At 38.4% G+C, this 24,032-nt stretch overlaps 1 protein-coding gene across 1 annotated transcript in view; it reads right to left on the bottom strand.

Moving 5' to 3' along the window:
• The window catches only part of STAT4 (signal transducer and activator of transcription 4), a 73,460-nt gene that overhangs the window by 39,589 nt on the left and 9,839 nt on the right, over positions 1-24,032 (bottom strand). Inside the window, exons 4-17 of the mRNA XM_064661860.1 lie at positions 15,595-15,693; positions 14,739-14,831; positions 12,793-12,871; positions 11,013-11,225; positions 10,349-10,586; positions 9,059-9,217; positions 8,103-8,195; positions 7,209-7,268; positions 6,384-6,401; positions 6,210-6,303; positions 5,237-5,281; positions 1,939-2,022; positions 1,551-1,649; positions 209-344 (exon numbers count right to left, since the gene is read on the bottom strand). Of these exons, the coding sequence (XP_064517930.1) occupies positions 209-344; positions 1,551-1,649; positions 1,939-2,022; positions 5,237-5,281; positions 6,210-6,303; positions 6,384-6,401; positions 7,209-7,268; positions 8,103-8,195; positions 9,059-9,217; positions 10,349-10,586; positions 11,013-11,225; positions 12,793-12,871; positions 14,739-14,831; positions 15,595-15,693 (1,510 nt within the window). The remainder of the gene's footprint in view (positions 1-208; positions 345-1,550; positions 1,650-1,938; positions 2,023-5,236; positions 5,282-6,209; positions 6,304-6,383; positions 6,402-7,208; positions 7,269-8,102; positions 8,196-9,058; positions 9,218-10,348; positions 10,587-11,012; positions 11,226-12,792; positions 12,872-14,738; positions 14,832-15,594; positions 15,694-24,032) is intronic.

The following is a 24,032-nucleotide window of genomic DNA, read 5'->3' on the forward strand; positions in this document are numbered from 1 at the left end:
ACCTGTTAAACTGTCTTACCTTTACCCTTGAGTTTTCTCACTCTTTCAGTTCTCTCCCCATCCCACTGTGGATGAGTGAGTAAGTGGCTGTGTGGGGCTTAGTTGCCAGCTGGGGTTAAACCATAACAAGGGCTTAAAGTCATTACCTGTAACTATCTAATATAAGAGCCAAAAGGCAAACAAAATCTGTGTATTTCTACACACTTACCCATAAGTTTCTCTGCCAGCATGTTGAGCTGTTCAGAATTGAGTCCACGACCGACGTATGATGAAAATTGCCAGCTCAGTACTTCTAGGAGCTGGCTTAAAGTGGCAGCAGGGGGGTTGTTGAAGAAAGACAAATTCTGCAACAGAATTAGTGCTTTGTTTAGACAGTTAGCAACCATGAAATACATTGCAGGCTATAAAAGGAGGCTGTAGGTACTTCAGCAGAATCTGGAAGTGTTGAAAGTGAGCTCTGTCCGTGTGGGAAACATCGAGGCAAATATTTGAGGACCCTCCCACCCACAGCCTTCCAGCAAAATCCACTCAGGTGCCCGAGCAGAGCTGTAGGGTGAGAGTCCTTGTGTGCATCTTTGATGATAAAATACCTTGCTGTGCTTCTGGTAGTGTCATGTGTAAGGACAATGAAAATATTCTTAAGTCCTGTCAAAAGATGTAGATGTTCTCACTATATTTCAGTGTTTGGTACATGGAAACCTCAAACTGTTACATACTGATATAGAGATATGTAATTGAATCATCTGGCTTATCTTAGTTTTTCATTTGTTTTCTGGACTGTGTGCTTAATGAACACACTGAAGACTGTGCAAAAACTCTCTGCAGTATCAGAGAGCGATAATGCAGTCCAGCCTGCCATCATTCTCAGTCCCTCTCCATGGTAAACTGTCTGACCCTTTCCCTCCTCCAAACATCTGTGTGACTGCCACTAATCCCTGACTGAAAGCCTCAGAGCTATTGACAGCACTGTTCTACAATCTGCAAGTACAGTGACTGAATCTAAAATATGTGCTGAGACAGATGGAGACTGAGAAAGAAAGAATGATTCTGCTTTTGCTCAGGGTTACAGCCACTAGAAGTTGCTACTTAACATTTATAATCTTCTCCACGGAAATAACAAACCCTATAAAATGCATGAGGGAAAGCAGCACTTAAGTACATTACAGACCCACCCATATGCTTACTTTGATGGTTTTGAATTGTACTCGTAGAATTATTTTTAACAGGTCTAGTTTTGATCATCCACACCCAAAAGAGATAAATTCAAACTCAGAGAAGTTGTGGAGAAGGGCTGTCACCTTTCCTTAGTTTAAGAACTACTACTTTAGCATACAAAAAGGAAAGCTAAGGGTGTATTTGGTTTTATATCCAAGCGGGGGAAAAAAGATAAAGAGAACAGCATTAAAGTGTGATGTTGATAACAGGGTATGTGAAGAAAATAAGGCCAGTTTAAGAGGGAAATATGTATCTTTTAAAATTAATGTATTTAGTAACCAAATAATACAACTGTGAAAAGGCAGAAAGTCAGTACTTAAATACTGAAGACCTACCTGAGGATCATTGGTTGACAGATTGTACCAAATAATAGAAGCCCACGCGTTGGGCAGTTGGCTGACATTGGAAATCATCACCACAGGCAAAGAGCTGGTCTGGGGGAAAGAATGTATGCAGTATGTAAATGCTGCTGAGAAAAGTGTTAATACTGTGTTATGCTTTGATTTTTTTTTTTTTTTTTTTTTTTTTTTAGCCCCCTCTTCCTTCCCAAAGCTTACACTTCTTTTCCAGAAGTTCTGGAAGTCTTGTGTCTGCCTGTGGTTACTGCTGGAGATACATCTAGAACAGACAGACCTGTGGTCTGGCCCAGTGTGGTTGTTCTTTTACAAACTGCTGGAAAATGCCTTTTATTCTTGCCCCAGGAAATCTGTCTAGAATACTCACTTCCAAATTTATAGTCAATCCGTACAGGCAGACCTGTGTTTCAAAGCTGATGGAGTGCAGTTCCTCAGTCACCATGTGAGGGCCCTGAGGGAGTAAGGAGGTTATAGAACTGTGAGTACACAGTTGGCATTTAACACTGTTTTAGTGATCCAATTGCTGAGATTACCCTTGGAAAGAAAACACATATCAAAGATATCAGTAGAACAGGAAAAGCAGGAAGTGAAGGAAATAATTTTTTTGTTAAACTCTCACATTAAATTAGTCCAGAAGTCTGAGGGTTTTTTCCTGATGAATCTAAAAAAAACCCCTTAATACTGTTAAAGCAATACCTTTAGACTTTTAACTTTTTCTAAAATGGTATTTTTAACCATAGATTTACACACAAAAAGTTAAAAGATAATTTTTTTGTGTCTGATAGAGATTGTCTCCAGCTTTCCTTTTCCTAAAGTTTCTTTATTGATTGACAATTCTACTTGAAACAGAGATATTAAACTTCAAGGAGAAACAAACTGAAAACAAAACAAAAAACCACATCTTTAATGACAAGTAGGCCTTCATTCAAGAACACAGGTTTGTTGTGTGTACTTAGATGGTACTAGTTGAAGGAGTAGAGGTCTAAATCATTAATCCTAAGTAAATCTGGTATTAAAAACCCAAGCCTTCCTTGGACATGAAAAAAAAAAAATCTGTGTCATTGTTGATTAAAGTTTGTAATGCAGGCATTTGTTTTGATTACAAACTGGCATAGCTCTGTAAAGATCCAAATCTCTGGCCTTTAGGAACCATATCTTTCGAAATACATTTCCATCCCCGGAACTCAAAGTATAAAAATATTTTTGTTCTTTTCCTCTTCTCTTTGTTGTTTTTCTTTCCCTTCCCATCACGTGTTTGTTTTGTCAGTTTTCTTTAAAAAAAAAAGAAATAAGAAATTGCAAATCAAAATGCTTCAATTTACTGAAATACTCTGCTTTCAGTCAATGTAAAATAGAACTATTCCTTGGCAGAGTGCCTCGTGGCCTTATCTTTCCTATGGAGCACCTCTTCCAGGACATGTGCAGGCCACTGCAAGAAAAGATACTTAATAAATGAGGGATTGAGACCACAGGAGATCCTTAGGCATCTGAATAATGAATCTGCCTTGTAGAGGGGAAAATCCAGCTTAGAGCTGAAGGCTTTTACATGGAACACTCATCCATCAAATGAGCTCAAATGTTTTAATACAGGTAGAATCAATCCAGCTCAACCTGTATTGCTGACACAAAGTCTAAAAGGGTTGGTGAAACTCCACTTCTTTCCCTACACCTCCCCCTCGACCCTATTACAATTTTGCAGAAACTTAAATTTTTCTCCCGGAAAAATCATCTCTGCAAAAAGGTAAATCTACATCAAAGGACAAATCTAAATTAGAGAACTTACACTTTTTAAAAATTTTTTTAATGAGGCAAGTTATATACACTTCTAGTGTACTCATCCTATAACAAACCCAGTCTTAAAATTGTTATAGTTGCTGTTAGTAAACAAAACCCAACCCTTGTTCATGTACAGGCCAACCATGTTCATGTAATAATCACTCCACAGACTGACTTGACCAAGGAGAAGCTCTGTTTGGGGAAATCAACAGTGAACCAGGTCACAGCTCAGCTGTCCTAATTCTCCACAGCCCTATGCTTCATATAGTTTTAAAGGCACAGTGTGTCGAAGTGAGAGGAAAATGCTACCAAAATTAGAGCACCAACATTTTTTAACCTACATTTTTGCCTTTGCTTCTCTTGATGCAAATGACTTTGTAAGTTGCAAAGTAACTGGGAGGCAAACCTTGAGTTTCAGTCTTGCTAATCCGGTTGTGAGTTCTCCGTTCAGAAACACTGAGTAAAATGGGCACAAGTATCTTCTGCTTTAGGTTTTGGTGAAATTCTGCATGCTGGCCACACCTTTGCTTTGTACTTAAAGACTGATTTAAGTAACTATTCTGCTTGTATAACTACAGCTATTTAGACTGTGATATGAGTGATTTTTTTATTTATTTTATTTTTTTTTAACCTGCCAATACAACTTGACCCACAGTTATGCTGATGTGGAAATGCATTAAACCAGTGAAGGGGTTATTTAGCTTTATAGCCAGCATTCATAGAAGCATCTGATGCTTTGGGAGATGGTAATTGTTCTGGTAGCATTGGCAGAGACTGACTCATTGGCTGCAAGCTTCTGACTCTTGCTTCAGTCACAGATATATCTGCAGATATTTGCTGTTAAATAGCCGTGCCAAATGTAGTGATGGTCCATGGCCACCCTAGAGTTTGTGTGTATTCCTGCCTTTCCTCACCCTGCCTACTGCCTCCAGTGGCCGGATGAAGACATCCTTCCTTCTCCCCTGCCAAAAACGCAGAAGGCGAATGGATGAAGGCAGTAACTTTCTTGCCTGAGATTCTGCCTTTGTCTGTCACACCTGGGGCACTCAGGGGAATCACGTTTGTAAAAGAAGGACGTAGGACAGAGCTGTGAAGGTGGTGAGGAAGGGGAAGGGGTGAGAAGCTGGGCAGGGGAAGAAGCAGAGGGTGGTGGTCTGCACGTGAGGGATGCTGGAGAGTAGCACAGGCATGGAAGGAGGGCTCTGTGCTACAGGTGGATGCAGGGGCACGGTGTCCTGGGCTAGGCTTAGTGCTGAGGTTAATATTTGTGGCTTCTGTTCTCCACAAGGCAAGGATGTAGGGATTTTAAGCTCCTCTGCTAGTGAACAAGCCCTTGTGATACCTTTCGTTAGGGCTGACGTGCTATATACGGTGTCACCACGAGAGGGGAACCTACAACCGGATTGGGACGAGTGCTGGTAAACTGAGCATGCTTTTGGTCCTGGCTGAGGCAAGCAAACTCCTTTGATGCAAAAATAATTACACCTTTACTTTAGCTGTGAACTTGGCCAACGGATCGTCTATTTAAAGAACCATTCCCTATAGGAAAAATTATTTCAACAAAAAGCTTTAAAAGTTTGGGATTTTTTTTCAAAATGTAAATGACCAAAAAGGTGACCTTAGAGAGGAATGCATATATTTGGATTATTACTTATTACCTTCTATTGTAACTTTTAAAATATACAGATTTAAGGCATATAATTAAAATTTCTATGAGTTGTTCTGAACCGTTCTCATTATGCTTATAATAGCATATGATAATTGGGTCCTGTACTTACTGTAAGAATAGAATATATTTCAAAATCTAACAACTCTTTGATTTAAATAAAATCATATCTGAAATACTTGTGAGAGTAGTCAAAACCAACATGTAAAATAAATGCACAAACCTCATTTCCTTTGCTTCCAGCACTTGTTTTCATTTCTTTGGGTTGCTGTATAAAACAAAATAATATTTATGTGTCAGAGAAATTATAGACAGAAGTACATATAAAGAAAATAATTTGTAACCAGAATGCTCTTAGTATAATAAGGTAATGTAGGCTCTGACATATACTTTGATGAAGGCTCTGATACTACACCTCAAAAATTCTATTCAGTGAGGAATCTTAGGATATTTTTCAAGATTTTTTACGGAAACTAAGTTAATGTAACAAAGCATTAATTAAGGTGCTTGCGAAGTGTATAATACAAAAAAGCACTAAAGACCATCCATCTCAATCTCTTTTTGCAAAACTAGTCTGAGGCACTGTGGTTAAGCCCCAGAAACATCATAGGTGAGGGAGTCTAGTCAGAAAGCAGGACTCCCTGGGCTGTTAGGGAAATTACAGAAGCAGTACTGTAGTCTCTCAAAAGACAGTTGTAACTGGCATTAATTTCCACTAGATCTAAAGCATTGAATTCCATTTCCCCTAGACAATGGTGGTGTGGTTTGGGTTTCTTGTTTGTTTTATGTGTTGGGTTTTTTGGCTTGGGTTTAGTTTTTGTTGTTGGTGGTTTGGTTTTGGTGTCTCGTTTTGGTTTTTTTTTTTTTTTTTCTTTTTTTTTTTTTTTCTGTTTTTTTTTTTTTTTTTAACCAAACTCAGTTTCTGAGAAGGTGTGTAATTCAGCATGATTAGTCTTTCCCTTCTCTGGTGTTAACTAGGATTTGCTTTGTCATTTCTGTGAAAATATACCATCTTATTTTATTGAATGGATGAAGTATGGAATGGTATAAAGAGATTCTAGGAGTAAACTTTCTGTATAAACAGAAAGAAAATTAGTGTAGGCTTGACAGTAACACAGTTCTCCCTCCATAGTTTCCAAAGAATCTTTTATTTCTTTACCAGAAGTATACAACAGGAAAAGAGCAGTCAAACTTACCAAATGTCGAAATTCTACAGACAAGCTTCCATTTGCAGATTCATCCATGTTCATTGCTTTTACATGTGTTCCACACAGAACAAATCTACGATTGCTGTGGAGGACATTACACTTATGTATTCAAATACTGCCATATGGGAAAAATTTAAGAAATATGATATTTTATCGTCTTACCTTACAGTTGAAACATTCCTAAAATAGAAGAGGGGCAAGGGGGGAGGAAAGAGATTGTGAATCAGTAAATGTGTAAGCCATAACTTATGCTGAGAAACATATCTTGAGATGGTAGATTTCTGCCTTGTCATGGTTAGTTTGTATTATCAATACAACTTCAATTTTTAAACTGAAGAACTGATATTCATACTATCCAGTTGGACTTCTGAATCCGTATATTTTATGTTGGTATTTATTGTTGGACAGTACATGGCTTATAAGAGAAACAGTCCTAGTTTCTCTCTTGCTCATTCCTCACTGGGAGTGTTTTCCTTCTTTCTTGTGGGCCAACATCCACGTCCATGCAGTCAAGGTGTTTTTTAGGGGCTTGCAGAAGCACAACAGGCAGAAGAAGGGAGTAGCTGGTACCTGTGGCCGGGGATGGTGGGTGGTGAAGGCTTGGAGATAAGTAGTATTTCAAAGCTAACTATCCCATAAATGCAATACAGTTTGATTTTAAGTTGTTGTGTGATGCTGCTGTATCAGACTGATGAACTTTATCTAAATCTTGAGACAAATCTTAAATGGACTCCCTGCCTCTTAATTTGAAAATATTGATTAGACTTAGCAGCTTTTTTTTAAAAAAAGAAATCTTCCATGTTAAAAAAAAGAAAAAGTGTTACTCTGATCTTTTAACTGTTTGGGGTTTTTTGCTTTGTTTTGGTTTTTTTTCTTTTTTTTTTTCTTTTCCTTTTTAGAGCAACATTTAAATCAGTTAAGGTAGCCATTGAAAAAAAAAACTGTGTTGTCTCTCTAGGGAGAGAGAATATCTTAAAAGTTTCTTACTTGTCGATAGTTGCTTTCACTCTGATCTGGTAGTTCAGCTCTGGCAATTTAATTAGCAACCTTCAAAACAGAAAATGCAAAATTGAATATTAACAGAATGAATTTCTCACCAGAAAACATTAGAGACTGGTAGCTCCAGACTAGAGTATCAGAAATTATTATAACCTGAAAACAGATAAGACATCTAGGATTAGAACACAGTTTACAGGGCTGAGTACTCAGAAAGAGGAGCTGGGCTGTTCCAGTGGCAAGTGTTCTACTTTCCCTGCAGGTATGTGGGAAGTTTAGTATGTATTTGAGGGAATGGCTGGAGAGATACCAAAGAAGCAATAATTAATTAGGAGGTGGATTTATATGATCTCTGACTGCACCACAGATGTACTTTCCTCCATGTACCCTTTTTCACACCCTCCCCCCCCAGTCTCCACACATGGTTTTTGCTGTGAGGTGGAAATGAGATGAGAGTCCCTCTCGAATCTTTGCTTTTTCACAAAGTCAGGCAAGGAGCTAGTGGGAGAGAAATAACTTGTCATTGATTGATCAGAGCCCCCCAAAATGGAGTAGATTTCTCTCTGTACAGAAGTGGCTCTGAGTATTCTGATGTCAGCTTGTATGATATCGATCATTATTTACTCAGTTTGTAAAGTCACTTAAACAAGAATTCAATACATACAGAACCCCAAAGGTGCTGACTTTTGGCCACAATCTGCCTCTCTTCCCCACCCTGTTTTATTCTTTATTGTCAGTTGTTCTGCGTGACGATGTTCCCTGTTCCAGAAAACCTCCCTAGAGTTAAAAGGATCTCTAACACAAGTTGGGCTGCTTTGCTTTCTAGATTCTCCTAGGATAAAATGCCGTACACAAATGAGTTTATATCAGATTTTCTTCACTTACCTTAATTTAACAGTGAACTGTATTAATGTTTTAAGAACCATTGGCCTCTGGGGATGTGTTGGCATGCAGGGCTGCCTTTCAACCACAAATGAACTGTGTGGAAAAAAAGCAAAACAAATAGATTTTTAGGAATATGTACAAACAAAGTGCTGTTTTAGCAGGTGGGGAAATGGGGCTGGAATCTCTTAAAGACTTATTTCTCTACAGATACTGAAGTGGAAGCTATGTATTCCAACTCTGGGTTCTCAAAATGATCCAGCTTACAGTTGAATTGTTCTCATAAGAAAACAGATATTTGGGACACATTGAAAATCAAACCAAATTCTATAGTCCTAAAATACAAGGCTGATAAAAGTCTTGGTGTTCCAAACTTTTATCAGAACCATAAAACAGGGTGTGAAAATACATTGAGCATGGCTTCAATGAAATTAATAATTTAATCTTCTTTTATGTGTATATAAAAAACAAGTGAGTATGTTTTACTTTCAGATGGTCACTTGTGGTATGTCTCTGGTATAGCCAGTACAAAAGGCAAGAGAAATTATGATAATATTTTCTCTATTAATAGAAGGATGAATTGGGAGGGGAGTAGGGGGAGTATCTTGGTGGGGAAGAGGAAAGACAAGGAACACTTGCTTTAAAAAAAAAAAAGCAGAACAACAAACACGAAACCTCACAACTTTTCTCAGCAGAATGTACATAACTAAAATAAATGGGTTTCTGCCGTTCACTTAGAGCCAGAACTTGGTCACAAACCCTTAACTGCTACCCACAAGAAGCTGCCTGGCACCTTCAGTTTCTAGGAGTTTTGACGACAGCTATATGTACTTCTTATATTAGGAACTTGGTCATAAAGTTTGAGTGTCTGAGGAACTTATTTTGTTTTAACTCTTAGCAGTATGGTCTCACTGTTCCAGCTGAGGTAACGTTCTCTACGCTGACAATGGCTTACGCACTTCCGGAAAAGATTGTAGAGCAGAAAGTTGACTTTTTCCAACAGCTGAGGTCTTTGCACAGGAATAGGGTCCCCATCGTAAGTCAGTCTGGTCAACAGTTCATCCAGTTTTTCTAGTTGCCTTCTAACTTGAAAGAGACTCTCTGCCAACAGCGTAAAACTACAGCAAGACAAAGAATTAATTTGCAATCTTTCATGCAAACCATCTCTTAGAACATAAGAACTAGTGAAGTTCTTGCTTGGGGAAGTCAGAATCAGTATTGATTAGTGCTTTCTAGCTTTACCCAAACTCACATCCATTCATCTTTTGTTTCAGGAGTATATCAATACATCTGTCATATTACCTACTTTATTTTCAAATATAAATATTTTTGCAACAACAGAACACTGTCTGTGACAATTTGGGAGAAATATATACGAGGTCCTGATGTTTTATATGCAGGGCATTTGTGCCAGTATTAATTATTTCCTACAGCTCAGTAGTTTTGCAAAATGTATTCTTTGAAAGGATAATATTTATATAAAATGAGTAAGTTACCAAGACTGAAGAAGTGTAAAAACAGTAAGGAAAAATAAATCCAAACACCCTTGCTAACGTTTCAGTAGGGTATGTGTGTATAAAATACTTAATGTGTGTAAAAAATACTTAATTTAAAAACCCAAACCCGACTGAAACACACATACACACACACAAAGGGAAAAAATCTTTTTTCTTCAAACCTTAAAAAGGTTTTCCTTTCTTTTTACTTCTTAATTTTTGCTTCACCTATTCATAAGAGAAGTCTGATGGGAGAGAAATGACCAGGATGGTGACATTCTCTGGCTATTTTCTTTTTATTTGCAATTGCTTTAGTGTTGCCACCTCAAAGACTTCTGCCATTCAATTCCTGCACAGTTTGAAGTCTGGAGGGGTGATGTACCTAGTGAGTCAAAGCATAAAGTCTCTACCCAGCTCCTGCCTAGACAAAACTTCCACTGTCCTCAATGACAAACTCGGTCAGCACCATTCTTACTCAAGCAAAACTCCCAGGAGAGTATGTATCATATATCTGGAACAATTCCCAACCCCAAAAATGAGTGGCTTGCACAAGTCAGGCTCAGCAGTTCACTGCAATGTTATTAATTCTGAATAGCAAATGTTGTCCACCAGATCAAATTGTAGTTTAGTTATTTCCTTGCTTAGCTGCTGATAAATTTGCTGCTGTTGCAGCTGATCTGAGGGACTGATCATTTCGAGTGCAGCAGACTTCCTGTGGTTTTCAGTGGAAAGACAAGTTCAAGGCAGGTTTACCAGTTCTGGAGCTGATCGAGCCCACCGTGGAGAGGACCCCCAATGCAGGCAATCTGCTGCCGTCTCTTCCAGTCTAGCAGCTCTTCAGTCAGCATGTTGCTCATAAGCATATCGATTTCATGAATCACACGCCCTATTTTACTGAGTACTTCCTGCAAGGTAGGAAAGGTGTCACAAACTGACCACAGGCAGCAACTGCCACAAATTTCAGCAATTATCATAAAGTGCTGATTACATTTTTTTCAATTATTTTTGAAAGTAACCATACTTTGTTCCTACTGCTTCAGTGACAGGATTCATCACCCATTGTACTTGGAATTAATCCTGAATCTCTATGAACTCTTCTTCAGTAAAACTTCTATTTTGGGGGGGTGAGAGGGAATATTGTTGCGTTCTTTGTGGGCATAACACCTCCAAGATGTTGACACTTGCAAGCACTGGCAAGTTCAAAAAGTTCTCCTTTTGTTTTGCATCATATACAGTGCATTGGCTTTTTGTTTGCTTGCTTTAACCATAAAAAAAACCCCATGGACTCAAACAAATTGCCTCACTTATGAAGTGTTCAGAATCATATCCTTGTTGTTGAGCTGTTGTTTAATTGCTGATTCCTTAACTGTTAGTCAAAATCACCCATAGTCACCCAAACGTTTTGTGGATTTTTAACTCCTGTGTAATTTACCTGTTCTTCTGAGATGAGACTTTAAAAAGGCACACATACACATTTGAGTATTTGGTGTGGGAATAAGGGGAGAAAGCAGATGAACCACAAATGACAAAACATTGTCACTAACCTTTCTCTTGTAGTCTAAAGTATTGAGCATTGCCTGCAACACCAACATTTCCTGTTTAATGTGGGTGCTGTTTTTGTCATTCTGCTCTGCAGGGGATGAAAAAAAAACAGTGTAAATATGTGCATGGGTGCATGTGCATGTTTATAAGGGGAGGAGAAGAAAAAACCATGACCAGACTGCAGCATGAACTAGTGAAAAAATAAACTGCATCAGTAGATTATGTAACTGCATATCTCATTTGAAAGGACTAACTTTAGAACAAGTTTAACTCAAGGTTTTATGGCTTCAGTCTTTACATGTGTATGAGGAACAGGAAAAGGCAGAAAAAACACAGATGAGACCTAGACATCTCTACATTTCTCATTCATGTGCATACTCATGGTTATTATGTACATCTGGCTTGGATCAGTGATTGATCTGTACACACAAATATGCTCGTGGTGTCAGCAGTGAGGCTAAAGCTCTTTGGACTCAGTGTGAATTAGTATGTCTGGCAGAGAGAATGGAGGTTAGGCATTTGAAAGAGAGATAAAGTGTTCATCACCATGGGGATTTCAGCAGCCAGGACTACTGGTCACTGGGGATTTCCCCCTCTCTCTAGCTTGTGTCCTTCTCTGGATTATGGTCTAGTTTTAAGCATCCCCAAGCTTACCCCATGCTCTTTCATATGCAGCTCTTCCCCAACCTCACCTTTCCCCACATTTTGCTCTTCTTGCATCTTTCAAGCTATGTTCAAAAAAGAAATTGGTGCCAACTGTGTCTCTGCTAAGCTCTGGATTGATGTCTTCCCTCTTTTTTGGTAGAGGCAGACAAGTAACTGATGGTCAGCTCAGCCACAGCGATTGCTCACACACGTTGTAAGCTGGCTGTGCTGGTGTAGAGCACTTGTGACACAGTGAAATTTGAAGATCTGAAAGTCATTTTTTATAAGCAGGTTCAATTTTGCAAGTGGGGCAGGCTTCAGTCATCTGTGTGGCCAATAATTATGACTAACAACTCATTAAACCATGGCAACTTGATCTCTTCTGGTTGCTGGGCCATATACAGCCTTAAACATATAGGATTGATGTGTTTAAGAACTGGGTTTCAAGCCCAACATATTTGCATGTTAAAATATCTGAGCAGACACAAGCAGACCCCAGTTTCTTTTCTGAAAGAGATCATGCAAGGATTGTTGCCATGTGCACATCTCAACCATCACAGGCTGCTCAAACATGCAGTCAGAGTGCTTACCAGCTGCTTATCACCACTGTGGTCAAAAGAGAACAGAAAGCCAAGTTAGAGGCTGAAAAGATCAGTTTTGCACAACTCTGCTTTGGGAAATAAGAGGCTCTTCCACATCTTGCCAAGGAAGGGCCATGTCATAAGTGAGGAAGTTGAAAAATAGATTCTTTAAATTGAGAAATTTATTACTTTTCATGCCCTTATGCAGTTTATCTATAGAAATAGATACTTGCTTGACAAGTTCCTCTTTACCCTCTTAACCCCAAAAGTCATAATAATTCCAGGACTATAACTTTATGCAAACTGAAGATCCATTTTTTGTGTTTAGATATACTATTTGGGTAACACACAAAATCCCCTGATGTTGGAGTCTAGCCACAGAATCAGCCATTTCCCAGAGGATCTAAAGATGATTGTAAAGACTCTTACCTAAGCTTTGTATTGTTTTGTACCTGAAGTCAAATTCCTCTTGCAAGTCTTCCAAGTATTTCACATCTTGGTCAGTCATCTTTTCCGGGGAAAAGAACAAATGTGTAATGTAGTAGTTTTACTTTCCTACCATTTGAGAATCCCTGAACAGTTCTGGAAACTCTGGTTTACTATCTAGTAAACTTTAAAAAAAGATGATTGAATTATAGATGCACATTTATAACTAGATTAATTTTATTTGTTTAGAAAGTCAAGTATTATCCTCTCTCCTGCAGTCAACAGTAGTTGATACAGCTTTACTCCTTCTTGTTCGCTAGTTCAAAGACATACTGGAAAGTAGGAATGATTATGTTTAGCCTGAGATTAACTGAAATTATTATACCAATAAGGTTACTCTCTTCTTGAAATTTTAAAGCAGGGCAAATGGATAATTTTGTGTTGACTTAAGTGGAAATTGCAATGAGGTGTGCAAAGCCAAAAAAGGTGGAGTCAGAGGCAGGAGCAGAGCTCACAGAATTTATTTACAGAATTACTTAAGAATTTGGGTGAAGAAATGAAACATTTTTGCTGCTTTGGTATTTTTTAAGAGTTCTTTTTAAAAGGTGTTTTCTAGTAATGGATCAATGATAATTCAAAAGAGGACATAAAAAGAAGGAAAATAAAAAATGTGGAAATCATCTGTTTTACTTTGAAGGTCTATTTCTGTGCTGCTTATAGGAAGCCTTGATTTTGCCAACAACTCATAAGCAATCCTTTTTAGTTCCCTGAGATGTGCATGTTAAGTGCCTGTGAAAATACAAAAACTTGTTTGCTAAATTAGGACACACAAAAATTAGCCATTTTGATTTACTCTTTATTTTGGAGACTAAAGTTTTAAATTATATGTGTAAGGTATGAAATCACGTATAAAAGGAGCTGGCTAATTTCTGTGTTCAACCTAATTACCTACTAAAAGACCCCTGGTATCTAGAATATGTTCTCATTTTCACTGGTCTTTCAGGGGTGGCTGCGCTTCCCCACATGGGCAGAAGGAGCAGCATAATAGGCTGCTGCTTTGTCTGCTTTCGGTCTGCAATTCTTATCTTACAAGTTCATACTTAGATAGAGATCTAGTATTACATTCTTCTAAAATTAGCTTTATCCTTTTAAGGTTTGATCACTCTTAACACTTCTCCATGAAAGGAGACACTGATGAGAGAATGATGCTAGGACCTCTTTCCAGTATACCAGAAGTGTTGCTCCTGAATGACACATGGACAGGCATTTTGAATGTAATTTCTACACTGGGACTGCTGCAAAGCTGAAAGTGGGGCTGGGGTAGCAAAAAAGCCATAGGTAATCTAAGTCCTTAGCCTGCCTTGAACTGGGCAGACAGGTATTTTCTGGCTGAGCTTTCAAGGCCTCTGTGGGACATAGCTGCAGGTTTGACTCAGCCCAGCTCTGCCCTGCAATGGTATGAGAAACTCCTGGAGGATGGTTACCATCAGCTCCCAATGTTCTTCTCCCCTCATGGCTCCAAACCACGTAATTATGTCACGTAGCCTTCGGCTTTATAAAGGTCTCGGTACGTGACTCAGAGGTCATGAAGGTTAGCTACTGCTGACCCAGCTAAAGGCAGGGAAGTTGCAGAAACACATCTAATGAACCTCATGTCTTTTTAGAGACAGTAGGTATGTTCTTACTGCACTCGGTGGTCTGCCTGCAACTCGCACAGGGATGAGTGTGATGGCTTAAAAATGCGTAGCTCTCACACTGAACCCAGAGGAGCTGTTCACACCTGAGGTGTGTCCTGGGAGGTTAGTCTGGGCAGATGTCCTTGGAATAATGGAAGATGGTTAGTGCATCTTGTTGGCAGAAGTCTTTGTGCTACCCACCTTAAAGATAATTCAGGTATGTCTGTATGAAAATCATGTCTGCAGAGACAGCAAACAGACAAAAAAAGCTACCTGAGCGCTGTTCTTGATGGCTGACACTTTGTGTTCTACATTTCTTTGACGTTCTGAAACCACAGAGTTCTGTAGAGACTTTTCCAGCGGCCCCTGTAACACATTGAACAGATAACTGGTGGATGAGTAACAATAATGAGTGACAGTAACTGTATTGCAAGTCCTAGCATAGAGAGGGATTTCAGAAGCTGGTGTTCAACCAGCAGGAGACTGGTGTAAACACACAGATCCGTTTAGTTCCACAGATTTGAAAGACATGAGGCTTTAACTTTGAAATTCAAAAGGTGAAGGGGTATGGGTCTAGTAAATTAAAGAAACTGAAATACAGATTATTAGATTTCTGAAAAAGACCCATGTCACAAGCTCCTATAGGAATATGTATTACATCCACTGGTAATTAAAGAACTCATTTCACTTGAAAATTCTCTTTGGGTTTTAAATATGTAACAATTTCCCCAAAATAAGTTTTGAAGTTGTTGTTTTTTTCTTCAAACAACATAAAAATCATCAATGCCTTTGCAACATATTGGATGGAATGTCTTTTGCATTCCATAATTAATATGAATAAATGCATTGCATAATTTAAAATATACACATCTGTTTTGCAAAGAATAATCTCTTTAAAACCTTTCCCACAGATTAAAGTCTTTGAAGATTAGCTGTGACACAGAAGTCCCTTACAGCAATGTTTGCAGCAGTAGAGCCACTAATGAAGTTCAAACATGAGTTTAAAGGGCAACATTTGGCAACCCCTAGTGCACACAAATCACTCCAGTGGAATGAGAGGGCAGGATCTGGTTTTAAAAGCATGTGAGCAGATTAACATGGAGCGGATTAATGAAATGTAATTCATTACCTGTACAGGCATGCTAGCTGCAGCCAATATTCTTCTTTCTTCTCTTAAGCAGTTTGAGATGATCACTGCTATATGCATGGGATTACCATGATATTTGCCCTGCAAGGACAAGTAAATACAACTTTAAAAAATTCAGAATTCAGATTGTCCCTCTGGAAATCACAAGCAATGTGCTCAGTGTCTGTGAGCTAAAGCCTGGTGCAGGTGGAAAAGACAACTCTACTGGTTTTGGCCTTTGATAGTGCTGGTTCAGCCTTGCAGTGCAGCATCAGTCAGTGCCAACTCAATAAAATATTCTTAGCGATGTTCTACAAAGATTATAAAGATACAATTCTGAGATGTATATCATTTGGAGATCAAATTGCTCCACTGCTACCACAGCTGTTTTGAAAGGGCTTTCCTGTCAGCCTATTCTGTGCATGATTTTATCACATCTTCGATTTTCTGTAGGATGTTGCTGTTAGCATGTAGCACTTCTCCCAACAAAAGTTCGTAAGCATATCAATATGGTAATGATGCAAGCAGAAAGGCTTCCTCAGCATAAAGTAGAAGGCTTAAATTGTAATGTCTTAAACAATTTTTCTCTTTCAAAAAATAACGTGCCTAAGATGAAGGAATAAGCAAATCTTGTCCCAAGCCAAAGAACCAAAAAATGTCTATATTTTTACACCACCAAGATGTAAAGGAGGACTGGGCAGAATTTGAACTAATATTGGTTTATGCTGTTTATCAAATTGGAATGATTGAGGACTCTCAAACAGCTTCTTTCATTGTGATGTATTCACCACTATCTGTCATCACAGATACCACTGTGTGATCACTGTCTCAGTATCCTTCATGGCTTTCATCCAGTATCATTAATTCAGATTCTCTTCAATCAGTGCTCATACAGTTTTTGGCCATTCATTAGAATTAATCCAGTTAATTTTCCTGTGCAGTTTCTAGAACTGAATTCTACAACTTCTGTTTTCCCCTCTTTATGATTAGTCTTTATTCTCATGACACTCTTCTGCCACTGAGATCTTCTTTTATTCTAGCTTTCTCTGAATGTGACACAATAAGTTTATACATACTTAAATTCATGCTGTATCTTCCTTTGATAGCTCATGCCAGTATTAGAAATGAGGGTGTGAAAGCATCTGATAGAAATGTGAACACACTGCTTCTGTATGCCATCGGCTACCATGACAGTGAACATTTATTTCTAATGCTTTTTACTAAACATTTCCTGTGTGTTTTTGCATGAAATCTATGTAATCTGAAATACTTTTTCATAATTTGTTTTGACTTCAGTTACAAGGTAAAGAAATACTATATTAAAAATGGCAATTTTGATCATGGAGACTTGGTTTGAGCTGCTTGGTATTAAACACTGTGTGTTGATTATACGATGGTTCCAGGTATCACAGAATATTCTGAGTTGGAAGGGACCCACAAGGATCTTCAAGTCCAGCTCTTTAGTGAATTGCCCCTCCAAGGACGGAACCCAGAACCTTGGCATTACTGGCACCAGACTCTAACCAACTGAACTAATCTCAGGATTAATATAGACTAAGGTGATAGATATAGGACTCTTAAAAATTAAATAATTGAGGTAGAAAATGTTCCCTTCTAAGGAAACCTTGACTTCCATGGCATTGTTAGCAAGGAAACTAAACTTTCTAATGTTTCTAGGGTTTCTGAAGTCTTTTCAGGACAGATAAAGTACATACCCACAGTTCAACCAGTGCATACCCCAAACATTCCCAGTGCTTGCCCCCTTTGTCTTTAAAAGCAGTTCAGGACAGTGCTTTACTCCAGCAATCAATTATCAGCTGTATCAATTACCCTGAGGAACAGGATATATGGACCTGGCTGTTTTTTAGGAGCTTCTCTGGAAATAAGAAGTGGTGAGTAATACCACTCTAGGACACACTATGCCTTAGATGAAACACTAAACACTCCCTCCCTGCCTGCTCCTTCCTGGGCAGTGAGGGGGAACTTAAGATTAAGGATACACTCCTGATTTCCATGTCAAATAACAGTGCCAAAGAGCTGTCATTACTTCTGTCTCCCTGACAGCTTCTTGGCTATAAGGGTAGTAACTATGTTCTTGCTGCACAGTTCCTTCAGCAATTCAGGTCCTGTAATATATTCATAGTCGCCTTTATTAAGCACATTCCCAATCTGTGTAGTATCAGGATGTAACTTTGGGAAGGGAAACATGGGAAATAGCTGTGGTCTTCCTGCAAAGGATTGAGTGGAGTGTCATGTGGAAGTAAGGTCAGGGTATGGTCCAACAGCAAAAGCCAGAGCAAATTAACTGCTGCAAAGAGTGGCTGTGCTCCAGCTGTGTGGTGCCAGCCCAGTGCCCATCTGATTCCTTAGGGAGTCAATCCAGGTTGCTAACTGGGATGGAAACAACCCATGCTTGAATGGGTTGTCTGCTCCTCAGTGGACTGCAACTGGTCAGCAAAGGATGAGTTTATAGTTAAAGACTAGCACAAGTGAAGTCAGGAGAGGGTGACTGGGAGCTGGGAGAGAGGAGAACAGTCATGACTTGTTTCAGCTGCAGCCAGTTTTATCACTAAGCCTGTCTCATCCACCTGTACCTTGATTAGATGAAAAAACAATCCTGTTATTAATAAGGCTTGGGATGAAAGCTGTGGGGAGAAATCTGTGACTGTGGAAGCCTACTGATGGACATATTAATTACTAAGTTAATTCTGTTAATTTATGCTTGTTGCTGTTATTTTTTTTTACTAGTAAAACAGTGTTCTGCCTTCCCCATAGATGGTCTGTAAATGAGGACCATGCCACAAGTCAGTATCTGAAGCTACAATGCTTGAGGAGTGTGTAGTCCCAGCTCACCACTGCCTGAGAGAATATAAGCACAGCAAGGGTTTAAAGGAGTCAAACAAAAGCTATTTAGCAAAGTCAAAAAGAAATAAATATCCTCTCCTGGAGCTGGAGAAATGCATTTATGTAGATGAGGCACTTAAAAAAAAATATTTTGACAGTGGGATGTGTTAAAATCCCCCGCTAACAATGCCGGTTATTAGGGACTTTCCTAAGCATTTCTAGACAGTATTCATATGCAAAACTTTCAAAAACTCTTCCTCTCTGTCTTTTTCTTTGTTTCATTAAGAGAAAACCATCTGAATCAAGAGGTAAAGGGAAATTCACTTTTGAAAAATGTCTTTATTCACTAACTCATAAAGCTCTAATAATAAGCCGTGCCTGTACTTGTGCCTGTCTGGCGCTTCTTCAACTTGATTCACTTTGAGTAGACACCAAGAAGGTCAACAGAGAGCTGCCACCTGTCCTTCTGGAGCAGCAGCTCCTCAGACAAAGCTGGAATAATGGTGGATCTGCAGTGGAAACACTTGTGACCAAAGGCTGGGAACAGGCCTTGCCTTTCTGATGAGAGACACTCTGAACTCTGGAGAGCTGACATGGAGCTGAGCTGTGTGCACAGCCCGAGTGGGCATCCCCTTCTGTTGGTCCCAAGCTCCCTAAAACAGCTATATTTGTAAAACACAGGCTGTATCAAAAGCCCCTTTTGCAGTAAGCTGGCAGATGGATGGCAACTCAACAGTAATAAATTGATAAATAATAAATAAATTGTAATGTTAAACAATGGTAACTTATTAAATAACAATAAAGCAATAGTAAGTTATTAAATAACAATAGCTACTAAAAGTCACAATAACCAATTTGTTTGACTCTCTAAAAATAATAACACTAAAATTTTTCTCCCCGTGTTTTTTAATTCTCAGCAGTAATTATTCAGAATATGCCACTTGGTATTCCCTTATTATCTGTCTACTACCATCTCCTGCTGTTCTGCACTTCTGTTTTGTCATTGTTTGAGGGCAGCATTTGCTCAAGATGACCTTAGTTCCCAAATGACTAATAGAAAACTCTCTCTTATCGTCAGAAGAGTAGTATAAGTTGAAAATTAAGAAATTTTATCCAAAAAAGACTTGAGATGGTGAAATCCTAACTTAGTGTAACAAGAACAGCCAGAAGAGGAAGAGTGTGGATTCTGTAGTTACACAAAATTGTATTATTAAGTTTAAATATTTGTGGAGAAAATTGTCTTTTGATAAATACTAACAAAGAGAACCTGAGGATTCGCTTTTCATCTGAAGTTTCAAATAGAAATAACTGCTAATTCTGTTGTTCTTAGAAGATTTCTTTCTCCTCTATTCTGTTCTGATGAGGTCTTTCATATCGTGAGTTACAACAAAAACCAAATGATCTTTTTTGGACTGGCTTCTTCTTAATAACTACCAGCATGATGCTAAATTTAAACAAACAAGGGAAATTAAACTTTCATTCTGAACAGGTGAAAATTTTCTGTGAATGCTGATGACATTTCCTTGGAGAAAACCTTCCTATTACCACCCGGCATGTGCTCTTTCTGCTCCAGAGACATCTGTTGTGATAATATCTTACTAGATCATGGGGAAAAACAAAGAGGCATTTTTGCAAAAACAATTTATACGTTACAGCATGCAGAATTTAAAACCTTTAGCCAAATTTTAAAACAGGTTGAACTATTCGCGGTAGTTAAGATGCATGAAACAGTGGCTGGGGAAATGCAAGATTTGATTCTGTAAGTTGCAAGATCATGAAGAAACTTTAAAATAAATATTATGACACTTTAAAATATATGTGCTTTTAAAAAGAACACCAAACAACTCTCAGTTTTAGCATCTGAAATTTGCTGCTTTCTCTGAGACAAATGAAAGAAATCTAGACTAGAGATTCATTCTCTTACTCTTCTTTTCTTCCACTTTTTTTAATTTTTCAAATTTTAGCTGATTTTCCTGTGGGCAGTTCCATCACATAGTGGATCTCTCCCAATCAAACTAATAGTGGCATCTTGCTTTTCATGTGTCAAAGGTCTCTATGTCCTGTGCACACCTATCCACAATACTGGATGTGCACTACTTGCACAACTGACTCTGTTTTCAGTGGTTAAAGTAGAGGATTAGGTATTAGTGACTGTTGGTCTCTACTTGTAGAAGGATGTGCTGTGCAACCTTTAGAAAGTCAGACAGGGGTTTACCTGGTTATCTCCTTGTTTTCAAGGTGACATTAAAAAAGGACTTGAGTAGGTTTTAGTGCTTTCCAATTCTGAAAAAGCACTTCAGAATTTGGTTGGGTTTTCCCTTCTTATCTCTCTCTCTTTTTTTTTTCCAACTATCAGAAACATCATCTGTATTTTTTTTCTAAGTTCTGCTAGAAAAACTCTTCTTGAGCTTTTGATTGTATACAATAGGAGCTTTACTTGGAGGCCTGGAACTGTTAGCTAGTATGACCACTGATGTGGTCATTCATATTGAATGAATATTTAGAGAAACTGATGGAAGAGAGGCGGCACATGGAGAGATGAGAAACAGGATTACAAAGTCAAGCAAAAATACATTTCCTTCCCTATTACTCACTTGTTATATGCTTATTTTACAAATTCTGATATTCAGCATCTTTCCAGATAAGCAAATATCTCATCTTTCATAAAATCAAAAACCAGGGAGAAAAAAAAAGAAAGATTTGGTTTTGTTGTGTATCTCAAAGAAATGTGTGGGTGGGAAGGCATAACCGTACACACTTATTTCCCGTTTTCACCTTCAAATATAACAAACAACATGTTGCCTTGATTTGTTTTCTACCTTTGTTAATGCATCCAGGCAGAAAGTCTGATGAAGACAGTAGTAGAATACAAAGAAAGAGTCAGTCCTTATGTTACCCCAATAAAGATGAATTGCTTGGGAGTTTCTTGAAAGCCTGTATTTAAACAGGCAGTGTTCATACTAAAAAATCATTTTCTACAAGAAAGATGGCTCTGTTTTATCTAGGTCTTTAAGAGGAAGTACCTGTGACACTATCTATTTAGACTGCTCTTGTATTTTTAGATTTCCCCTTCCCTGTCTCAAAATACATGAGAGAGCTTAAAGGCAACCTCATTGTTTTAGAAAACTCCTATGATGTGTGGGAAGTCCTAATACATAGGTCTGTAGTCTTGTAGTTCTGCTTTTCTCATAGTGTTTGATGCATAACTTCCAAAAGATCATAATGTTTTTAGGGCATGTGCACCCAAATTGCAATAGGCAAAGCTGTTTGTAAAAGCACAGTGAATGAGCTGTGAAGGCAGAGGTCTTTTTGTCTACCTCTCAAATTCCACTGCAGAGTCCCACCCAGCAGCCACTAAATCAGTCAAGGAACAGTCTATAGAAACAGCAGATTTCTGAGCAGGTAGGGTGAGATACAGCTACAGAAAATACATATCTCTAGAACTCATCATCTGACAGTAGAGCTGTACAGCCAGGGAGGGATAAATAATGTAGTGATGCTTCTTATTTAAATGAGATTTATTTGAGAATTCGTAACTTCTTATTTTTAAATGAGATTTATTTGAAAATAAATAAAAACACAGGTGTTCCCTATGAAAACGGGTAAAACAGCAGAGGACAGAGAGGACTGATCCCCATCTCCCCCTCCTCCTCTGGACTCAAAGACCTGAGTATTATTAACTAATCTCTCAGGCAGATGTTCAACTGCAACTGAGGTCTTAATACTTCAGAATGAACAAAGCCCACAAAAGGTTATTTAGTTTGTTTCCTTGTTTTTTTTACCTCTGTCTGTAAATTAACTCCTATTCGTCCTGCAAAACCAAAATGAAACATTTATAAGCTGTTAGAATTGTGTTCTTTAAATAATAACTAGAAACCCAAAAATATTTTACTTCTAATAGGTAACCTCTTTCGGTGTTGTGTCAATCATTTTTATAATCTTTGTTAGCTGAGACTGCTAAGAGCAGACAGCTAGCTGCTTTAGCACACAGACTTCTATGCAGGGTTTCCAATCTGAATGCCAAAATTTTTTGTTAACAGCTTTAATGTTTGAACTGGAAAACTCACTGGGGGCAGTCTAACACAATCTGAATTGTGTTAGGCAGCAGGACACACTGGTTTGAAACACATGTCCCACTTTAACGTGTCGAGTTGTTGATCTGGCAGGCTGCATGAGCGCTAAATACGTGTAAATAACATTTTGAAATGGATGTTTTGTGGTTTATTAGGAACTTTCTCTATTTTGTTCCATTCTTACCCTTTTGTACGCTATAACAGGAAACTGCAACTTAAACATCAGTGGCTCTTTCCACTCTTTGCAACTGTTTCTCAGCACAGGGCTTATTAGAATTGTTTGTGGAGTACCAACTGGAGTGTCTTGTTTCAGATCTAATGCTATTTTGTCCACTTTCTTTGAGGTACCAAAATAAATAATCTTAGGATTCCTCATATATGTACCTTTCTGACATAGAGGCTTATGTAAACAGTCATTTAAATTAAAAAACCTCTATATATTCATTTTAGTTCTGTCTGGAGAAGCACAATGATATTCGGTTTCCACTATAAATAGAAACAAACTGGGCAGTATAACCAAGAACATGAAATAGGAATTAGGAATGCACTACTGTGTTACTGTTTTAAGTACCATCATGTGAAGTAAGATGCTATTTGTTTGTACTGTGTAGAAACAGGGTAAATTTTTTATGGAGAGAAGTGCCATAATGTTAATATATGTTGTTTAAGATGACAGAAGATACTTTCAGATGCTGTTCCAGACCTTTCCATAAAAAAACCCCAAAACAGACCTCTGCAGGAGAAAGTATATGTAACTAAAGTATTATTTCCCAGCTACTTAGTATAAGTTCCAAAAGTTTGTTTTTATATAACTGGTTGGTATGAATCATCATATCTGGTGATTCTGCCTCACCTTTCCCTTTATCAGCAGACCCCAAGGTGTTAGTGGTGTGTGTTCACAGAGACCTGCTCATTCAGGCAGAATCCCATTGCCCTTCCTCCCCTCATCTTAGAATCCAGCAGGGCTGGTGATTGGGTAAAGTTCACCAATACTGGAGAATCTCCTGTGAGTATTAAATGAATTTCATGAATATACATAATTTACAGCAAATTGTTCCCCAGAGCACACAATATACTCATTAACTTTGGCTTCAATGGTAAATGAGCAGAGCAGCCCTTCTTATTATTCCTGAAATCTGTTATTTCACTTTTATAAAGGAAGATTTATGTAATCAGATTTCCCCCTGAATACCATAAACAGTGATGTGACACAGATGCATGTTGCCATTAATGAGAAAGGATTGCTTTCAGAAGTTATCTTGAGTCTAGAGCATAAATGAGGGCTTCAGTTATGAGTAGGATGATTCTGGGAATTCCTGCTTTTGTCCTGATGTCATCCTGCACCCACTGCAGTGCACAGCACAGACAGTGGCTCTTCAGCTCCTGACAGCTCACCTGAACCCACCCTTGGGCCAGGCTGCATTCCATGGAGCTGCTTCTTGTCTAGCAGGTACCTGATGAGTGCTCCAGATTTCTAGCTTGGAGTGTGTGGGGGAAGGACATCCCTGAGATGAACATCACTGA

Source organism: Pseudopipra pipra, chromosome 7, assembly GCF_036250125.1.
Source record: "Pseudopipra pipra isolate bDixPip1 chromosome 7, bDixPip1.hap1, whole genome shotgun sequence".
NCBI classification, from domain to species: domain Eukaryota; kingdom Metazoa; phylum Chordata; class Aves; order Passeriformes; family Pipridae; genus Pseudopipra; species Pseudopipra pipra.